The sequence below is a fragment of the Hibiscus syriacus genome, unplaced genomic scaffold (genome assembly GCF_006381635.1).
Source record: "Hibiscus syriacus cultivar Baekdansim isolate YM2019G1 unplaced genomic scaffold, ASM638163v2 tig00111053_pilon, whole genome shotgun sequence".
Classification (NCBI taxonomy): domain Eukaryota; kingdom Viridiplantae; phylum Streptophyta; class Magnoliopsida; order Malvales; family Malvaceae; genus Hibiscus; species Hibiscus syriacus.
The window spans coordinates 812903-821342 of NW_024062964.1; the positions used below are offsets into that span (position 1 = coordinate 812903).

The following is an 8440-nucleotide window of genomic DNA, read 5'->3' on the forward strand; positions in this document are numbered from 1 at the left end:
CAATTTTATGAAATTGCAATTCAAAATCAATTCTAACTATAAATTTATTTATCTGCACTTTTTAATCATTGATTATAGTCGTAATTATATAAATATATTGAATATAATTATAATTATTTTTACATTATAGAGTTTATTGTATTTGTAAGAATCTATATTGATTATCATTGTAATTGTACCTTAAAAAAGTAAAAAAATAATAAAAGAAAATTTATATAAAATTATTAAAATATTAAATTAAAAATAGTATAATTATCTAAAAAATAATAATACATAAGAGGCTTGATTAGTCATAGATAATCTTAAATAAAATTTGAAACTATATAAAACAAATTAACATCATATATAAATTCAACTCAAATTTAACCTAAAACATGAACACCTTTAATTATATTTCCACTAGTATAAACTTAATGGATTTGTAGATATTTTTTTTTTCTAAATTACTAAAATCCTTTAACTTTTTTATTTTATATATATTAAAATATTTGTAACATTTTTTCAATCGCATAATTACGATGTACTAATACAATTAGGGATGGTAAACGAGTATAATTTCGTGGATTCTGCATTGTACCCGCTCCAATTGAGGCAGAGATGGGTGTAACTTTAGTGGGTAGTGGGCAGGTGTGGATTTATAAAGTGATACCCGTTGTGGGTAGTGGGCGGGTGATGGGTTTGAGACCTTACACGCCCGCATCTGCCCGCCCACTAAATATCCATTAAATTTTGGACCATTATGAATTTAGGTATAATTTTAGAGTCTAATTTATAAATCTTAATATTGTATAAGATATAACTTATAATTTAACCAAATATTAGGGATAAGTTTATGAATCCTTTTTTTTCTTTCAAACCTCTCGTGTTTTGCTTTGCGCCGATATTCTAATAGTTCTTCTTCTCTAAGTTTCAAACTCTGGTCTCCAGCTCATTCAGGTACGCCTTTTTCTTCTTCTTTAATCTTTACTCTGGTCTCCTTTGCGGGTAGTAGAGTTGTATGCCATTTTATACACAGATCCAAAACCACCTTCCCCAATCTTGTTTGTTGTATCGAAGTTGTTTGTGACCGCTTTAATTTATCGTAAGGTGAATACTCCGGTTTTTAGATCTAATCCTCTTAGTTCTGGTTTGATATTCTTTTTCTGGATTGAGATGATGCGTCAAAAGAGATATGGCTGACGGGTCCACCCGGGACTGGGCTGGTTAGGCCGGGTTAGGGATTGAACAATTCATCATAAAAGTCAAGCAAATCTTCCCCCATCTAAGGCCATCACTATTGTTTTACTTCAACATCTTCCTTTTTTTGTTATTTCGATTTCGCAATGCACAACTACATGGGAAAGGAGGAATAAATATTTTGTTTATTGGATTTCTTTGAGTGATTTTCGTGTGTACACTCGTATTTGGTATATGCAGTACAGTGTGTCCGAGTGCTGTTTTGGTGAGAAATGCATATGAGCCATGGATGGCATATGCCGGGTGGGAAGAAAATATCTCCTGCTTTTTGTTTATCATTTTGTTCTATAGACCAAATAAAGTGGTTTCTTTATTGGAATTCACAACTCAACAATGATATGCAACCTGTGAAAAGTAAAAGATAATTTATCTATTGCATTACCACCTTCGATAGGTAATCTTGATTTTCTCAAATTTGATTTTGGGACCGTGTTTTAAATCTTCTCATCATCGACTTTGTTCAGTGTTATTGTACACTTATGACTTGCTACACTTACCAAATAGTAGTTACCAACCTGATGTTGGTTCTGGTGCATTACATTTAAGTTGAATTTTTCAATTTCTCATTTTTATTTGCTTGTCTTGATTAGGGTTTCTTTTTAGTTGAACTGAGTAATTTCAAAATTAAATGTATATTTCACCTACTTTATGCTCATTCTACTCTGCTATGCACATGCAATGTTCTGTTTGTTTTATAATCTTAAAAATCAAAATCAATATACGAATGCTCTTAGATTCAGCAGAATATCAAAATCAAAATGACAACCGTAGAGCAATAATTTATGTGTTTCTTCTTGTTGTTCGAATTTACTTACTTTGATGCATGTATTAATATGATTAATATGTGGTTTATGTATCTTATATAACATGTTTTATTGTAATTGTAATTATAGAATATATAATGGCAGACAAAAGTGAACAACACAATACTACAACCACCTCATCACCATCAATCTCAAAGCCAACCACTACAGCAAGTTCTACCCCAACTTCTGACTGTGGTGACAAAAATCAAAAGCAAACTGATGATGCAGATCCTATGGTCATTCCCTTAACTTCGAGGCATACATCAACAACTTGGAGTCACTTTATAAGAAAAAGAGTTGGGAAGAAAATAAAAGCTGAATGTAACTACTGCAATAAGCAACTTACTAGAGGACCAAGAGCGGGGACAAGTCACTTAACCGAGCATGCAAATAAATGTGTCAAAAAATGCTTAGATATTCGACAAACAAGGCTATTTGGAACACAAGCTAAAGATGGTGGTTCGAATGACACTCTTTCTTTGGCACCATATGAATTCCACCAAGATAAAGGGAGAAAAACTTGGCAGAAATGATCATTTTGCATGAATACCCTCTTACCATTGTTGAGCACTATGGCTTTAGGAAGTACTCCAATACACTTCAACCAGGCTTTAAAGTTTCGTGTCGTAATACAACCAAGAAAGATATCATGCAAAGATATGAGACTGCAAAAAAAGGGCATAAGTGCATTGTTGAGCAAAATAAATAGTAGGATCGCCTTGACCACTGACATGTGGACCTCAAGCAATCAAAGAAAGGGATACATGGCTGTCATCACACACTTTATTAACAATGGATGGAAACTCCAAAGTCGAACACTTAGGTAATATTATTTTAGAAGTTATGAAGTTTCACTTTCTTTTATTTCATGTGTTAATGCATGTCACTTTAATATGATAGGTTTTTGTATGCCTCAGCACCTCACACGGCTGAGGTTCTTACTGAACATTTGAAAGAATGCATCCACTCTTGGAATATTGATATCAGATTGTCTTCTATAACTGTGGATAATTGCACAACTAATGATTCTATGATTGATATTTTTCTCCAAGAATTTCCTTATGGCTCGCTAATGTTGCATGAACGTTTTCTTCATATGCGTTGTTGTGCTCATATACTTAATTTGATTGTTCAAGATGGGTTGAGTGCTATGATAAAAAATGGTCTTGATAGAACTAGGGATAGTGTTGCATTTTGGACTGCTTCAGATAAAAGAAATCAAAATTTTGAACAAGTGGTTCCTGAATGTACAAAAAAAGTTCAACTTGATTACAAGACTAGGTGGAATTCGACTTATGACATGCTTATGATTGCTTTAAATTATAAGGAGGTATATGTTGTCTTGAGTGGTCGTGAAAGTTTGTTTAAGAATCCGCCACTTAATGAAGATTGGGAAAAGGTGGAGAAAATTTATGAATTATTAGAAGTGTTTAACTATATTACACTTGTATTTTCTGCCTCAAAATATCCCACGGCAAACAATTATTTTCCATGTATTTGTGGGCTTAGAATAGTAATGTCGAATTGGCTTTCATTGCCTTGTGATTATATAAGAAAGATGGTGCTAGTAATGTTGGAGAAGTACAACAAGTATTGGGCTGATGTTAATGGTCTTATGGGCGTGGCCACTATACTTGATCTGAGGTTCAAGCTGAAATTGATTCGTTTCTATTTTGAAAAAATTTATGATACGTTTACTGTTCAAGCTAAGATTGATATAATTGAAGGTCTTCTACATGAATTGGTGGATGAGTGGATATAGAAATGGTAAGAACCAAGCAAGTAATAGTAAAACCAAATTTGTTGGTTTTTTCAATACCAAGGGAAAATGAACAATGTTGAACGAGTTTGTTGAATTTGTAAAACAAAATAATGATGCAATTTCAGAAAAATCTGATTTGGACAGGTACTTAAAAACTGGCAACATACCACTTGTTAATGATTTTGATATTCTTAACTGGTGGAACACAAATGGAAATAGTTTTCCAACACTCCAACAAATAGCAAAGGATATTTTGAGCATTTCTGTCTCCACTGTCCCATCAGAATCTGCATTCAGTACAAATGGAAGAGTAATTGGTCCTTATCGTAGTCGACTACTTCCGGAGATGATTGAAGCATTAATGTGTGCTCATAATTGACTTTGGGCCTATATTAAAGGTAAAATTATTATTTAGTCTATGTTAGTTGTCAAATTATGCTTAATTATCTTATTAAAGTTTAGTTACTAACTTATATTAGTTTTGTCTTCTATTATATATGTAGGTAGTAGTGAATTTAAATTGGAGCGCTCTCAATTTGAGGAAATAAATAATGATGATTGTAATACTGGAGTATCAGATGTCACAAGTATTGCCTGAAATTTGAGAATGTTGTGCCAAAGAACAAAAATATTATGTGTTTATCATTTATGTTTCTAGGTTTTAATTATGTCTTTTATTATGGTTTTTATGTACTTTAAGATATATATTAACACTTAACTCAGATAATCCTTGGTTTATTTTATTATGCTTCTTAATGGACGTGTTTGTTTCATGTTTGCTGCTTATGTATAACTTAAGTTTGATGTCAGGCGGGTCTAGCCGAGTATGTCTCCAGTTGGGTAGTGGGTGTGGGGATAGATTTGAGAATGTACCCACGTGGGCGGGTGTGGATTTGAAAATTCTTACCCATCATGGGTGGTGGGCGGGTGGTGAATTGAAAAATATTAGGTGGGTATGAGGATGAGGGAGGGGGTATCCGCATCCGACCCGCCCGTTGTCATCCCTAAATACAATATTACTTGATGCCAAAGTAAATTGGAAAAAATGTCTCATTTTCGATAATTTCTTTATATTTTCCTGGTTGTCCTCCAATTCTAAGATTTCCCTTTGACTAATTTGGATCGATTCGGGTCGTACACATGATTTTGGTAAGTGAGTATTCGGGTGGAGATTTTCTCATTTTCGAGAATTTCAATCCCGTGGCTTAGGCACATTATTAGACCACTAAACATTATGGTACTAATTAATCATAGTATTTAGATCAGCATCCGATAAAATATGGTGGAATTGAGCTGACTTTTATAGGAAATTTATTATTCTTAGTTTTAACTTTTAACGAAGCAAACAGAAGTGGAAGGATGCAATGCGTGGCCGCAAAACTACAAAAGGTCGACTCTTGAAAGCATCCCGCCTTTAAACACCGGTAGCCATTTTAGGACAAGAAGCTATGTTTAATGTCCAAATGTCATTTTTGTTTTTGCTTCCGATTAAGATATAAAGTTAGTCGATAATTATGGGTGAATTGCTTACCAACCAATCCTTAGCCGATAAGGATGTCATGTTTTGGGGCATCCAAGAGGATTTTGTTTTGAATGCATAAAATAAGTAGTAAAAAAGTCTACATTGGCCTATCATTTAGATTCCTTCATTCTCTTAATTATTTCCCACTTCTTCTTCTTTTATGAACGCCTTTGCAAGTCATAATGATGATGGCGAACAACAGATGAACAAGCTCGGGATTGATCAATTAACTTAGTGGGATTCGCCAATCAGGAATAAGAATGGGCATGGGTTTGGTTAGGCTGGTTTCCGACCAATCTGAACCGACCTAAAAATTTTATACCCTCCATCCGAGCCGACTCAAATTTTGAGAAATTCACTAACCCGAAACCCGACACGATGTTTGAGATAAAATCCGACTCCGACTCAACCCGAAATAATATAAAATTATAAATTTTATTTAATAAATAGGGACTTACTTGAAAAAAATAATACAAAGATGGGCATTCTTGTAATTATCCTTAAATATATAAGGTATTTCTATATTATTTTTTGAGTTAGGTAGGATATTTTAACCCTAAACCTAAATTCGACCTAACCCGAAACTATCTTTTAAAAAATCCGACTTGAATCTGACTTTTTTTTAAAAAATTTAACCCAACCAAATTGGATCAAATCGAAACCCATCGATTTCGGATATCGTGCCCATCCCTATTCCAGAAGCATTTTAGAAAATGATTTAACAATAATCTTGGATCAAACAGCTATTAGGCTAAATGAAAATCCCAGGCCCTCAAAAGTCTCAAGATTCAACCTTGGGCCTCAAACTCTTGAAACTCAAAATGGGTTATTTTCTGATCAGCAGTAAGGTGTTATTAATGGGCTGGAAATCCCTCAAACCCAGAATAAGCAACACAAAGCCCTAGTTCCCCTCCATATAAACCGACTGTAACCCTAGACATCATCCTCACTAGCCTCCAGTTTTTATTCATCAACAATTTTCAAATCCAGTCAGAGGTTAAAGAGACGGCGTTGATTGCCTGTCCGCCTTGACCGACCGTCCGGCATCGTCTTGGCCCTCATTTTTGTTCTTTTAAACGTTGCTTCTTTGATACTAACCAGTCGAAATGGCAGTGAAACCCACCAAGGCCGAAAAGAAAGTCGCCTACGATGCGAAGCTATGCCAGCTCTTAGACGAGTACACTCAGATCTTAATCGCCGCCGCCGACAACGTAGGTTCTAACCAGCTCCAGAACATCCGCAAGGGTCTCCGAGGTGACTCGATTGTTCTTATGGGTAAGAATACCATGATGAAAAGGTCGATTAGGATGCATGCTGAGAAGACCGGGAACCAGGCTTTTCTTAACCTCATACCTTTGCTCCAGGTAGTTTAGAGTTACATAGAATATTGTATTTTTAGTATTTGATACATAAAGTAACTGATTTTCTGATAATTTATGATACAGGGAAATGTTGGTTTGATCTTTACCAAGGGCGACTTGAAGGAAGTCAGTGAGGAAGTTGCCAAGTACAAGGCATGATATTGTTGATTTATTTTACTAATGGAGATTTGAATATATTTTACCGTTTTTTTTTATAATTTGATTACTTGAAGGTCAAAACAGTTGCTATTACTGTAATTTAACGAGATATAAACTTGTTTAATATGTTCAATCATAGGGAGTTGAGGTTATTGTTATGTATATCAATGATTTTGTTAAGAATTTGCAGTTTTAGGAAGTCGAGGTTATTTTTGTATCATTCAATATTTTTTGTACAGATAGCTAAAATTTAGGAAATATATAACTCACATTGGTTTTAGGCTTTTTTGTTATTTTGAAGTATGATTTAATTAAGTTGCTCCTTTCTATTGAGTTTGCATTTCTGTGAAATGAATTCATTGTTCTGATATCAACAGGTTGGTGCTCCTGCTCGTGTCGGTCTGGTTGCACCCATTGATGTGGTTGTTCCCCCAGGCAACACTGGGCTTGACCCATCACAGACTTCTTTCTTCCAGGTACAGTCACTGCTTTTTGGAAGTTGTGTTCCATCTTATTTCATGTGCCTACTTGCTTGAGTTGGTGGTCGATTTTGATCATAGACGTTCTATGTTTTAGGTGCTCAACATTCCTACCAAGATTAACAAGGGTACTGTTGAAATCATCACTCCTGTGGAGCTTATCAGGAAGGGTGACAAGGTCGGCTCTTCTGAAGCAGCTCTTCTTGCTAAGCTTGGAATTAGGCCCTTCTCATATGGTCTCATTGTCCTATCTGTTTATGACAACGGGTCCGTCTTTAGCCCTGAGGTCCTGGATCTAACTGAGGAAGACCTGATCGAGAAATTTGCTACCGGTGTCTCCATGGTTACTGCTCTGTCTCTTGCCATCTCGTACCCAACTCTTGCTGCCGCACCACATATGTTCATCAATGCATACAAAAATGTCTTGTCTGTTGCAGTTGCAACTGAGTATTCTTTCCCTCAGGCTGATAAAGTGAAGGAGTACCTGGCGGTATGTAATCGTCTCTTTTATCTGGTGTATTATTTTTGAATTCCCATAATAGTATCAGCTAAATACAATTATTGCGTGTCATCCAGGATCCAAGTAAGTTTGCAGTTGCTGCTGCCCCTGTTGCTGCCGCTGCTGCTGGTTCAACTACTGCCGTTGCTGCTGCTGTGGAGGAGAAGAAACCAGAACCTGAAGAAGAGTCGGATGATGATATGGGATTTAGTCTCTTCGACTAGGGTTGAATTACTTGGTCATAGTTTGTTTCGTAAGGCTTATCCGTTACAATGGTCTGCTTGGATTATTTCTCTAGTTTCTTTTCGTGTACTAGGATCGTTTTTAAGTTTGGAGAATCTTAAGCTTATATAATATTGGGTAATTTGATTTTTCAACTCATTTTCTATTTCTTTTGTCGATTTCCCTTTATTGTTACTGGACATTAAGATTTAGGGCAGCGTTTCAAACAATAATCCCTCCTTGGCAGCTTCAATTAGCAAATCCAATGACTCAGTCGCCGCTGTTTGAATCGCGCTCTCGGATTGATCAGCTTCATTGGATTAAGAATCTCCAGTTGCTAATCTTTTCACCTACCTAGGAGATTTTGGAACCACTAATTTTTCTATAAAGTAGA

At 35.3% G+C, this 8440-nt stretch overlaps 3 protein-coding genes across 3 annotated transcripts; all 3 read left to right on the forward strand.

Moving 5' to 3' along the window:
- The first annotated feature begins 2137 nt into the window (after positions 1-2137).
- On the forward strand, positions 2138-2575 carry LOC120151356. Its single transcript, XM_039163842.1, has one exon. It carries the CDS (start codon positions 2138-2140, stop codon positions 2573-2575), a length of 438 nt encoding a protein of 145 aa, XP_039019773.1.
- Positions 2576-2834: 259 nt separating this feature from the next.
- On the forward strand, positions 2835-3804 carry LOC120151357 (zinc finger BED domain-containing protein RICESLEEPER 2-like). Its single transcript, XM_039163843.1, has 2 exons — positions 2835-2865; positions 2960-3804. The coding sequence occupies exons 1-2, from the start codon at positions 2835-2837 to the stop codon at positions 3802-3804; spliced, it is 876 nt and encodes a 291-aa protein (XP_039019774.1).
- Positions 3805-6270: 2466 nt separating this feature from the next.
- Positions 6271-8136, forward strand: LOC120151302 (60S acidic ribosomal protein P0-like). The gene is made up of 5 exons (XM_039163814.1): positions 6271-6690; positions 6772-6840; positions 7224-7322; positions 7423-7815; positions 7902-8136. Exons 1-5 carry the CDS (start codon positions 6433-6435, stop codon positions 8046-8048), a joined length of 966 nt encoding a protein of 321 aa, XP_039019745.1. The 5' UTR covers positions 6271-6432; the 3' UTR covers positions 8049-8136.
- The last annotated feature ends 304 nt before the right edge of the window (positions 8137-8440 follow it).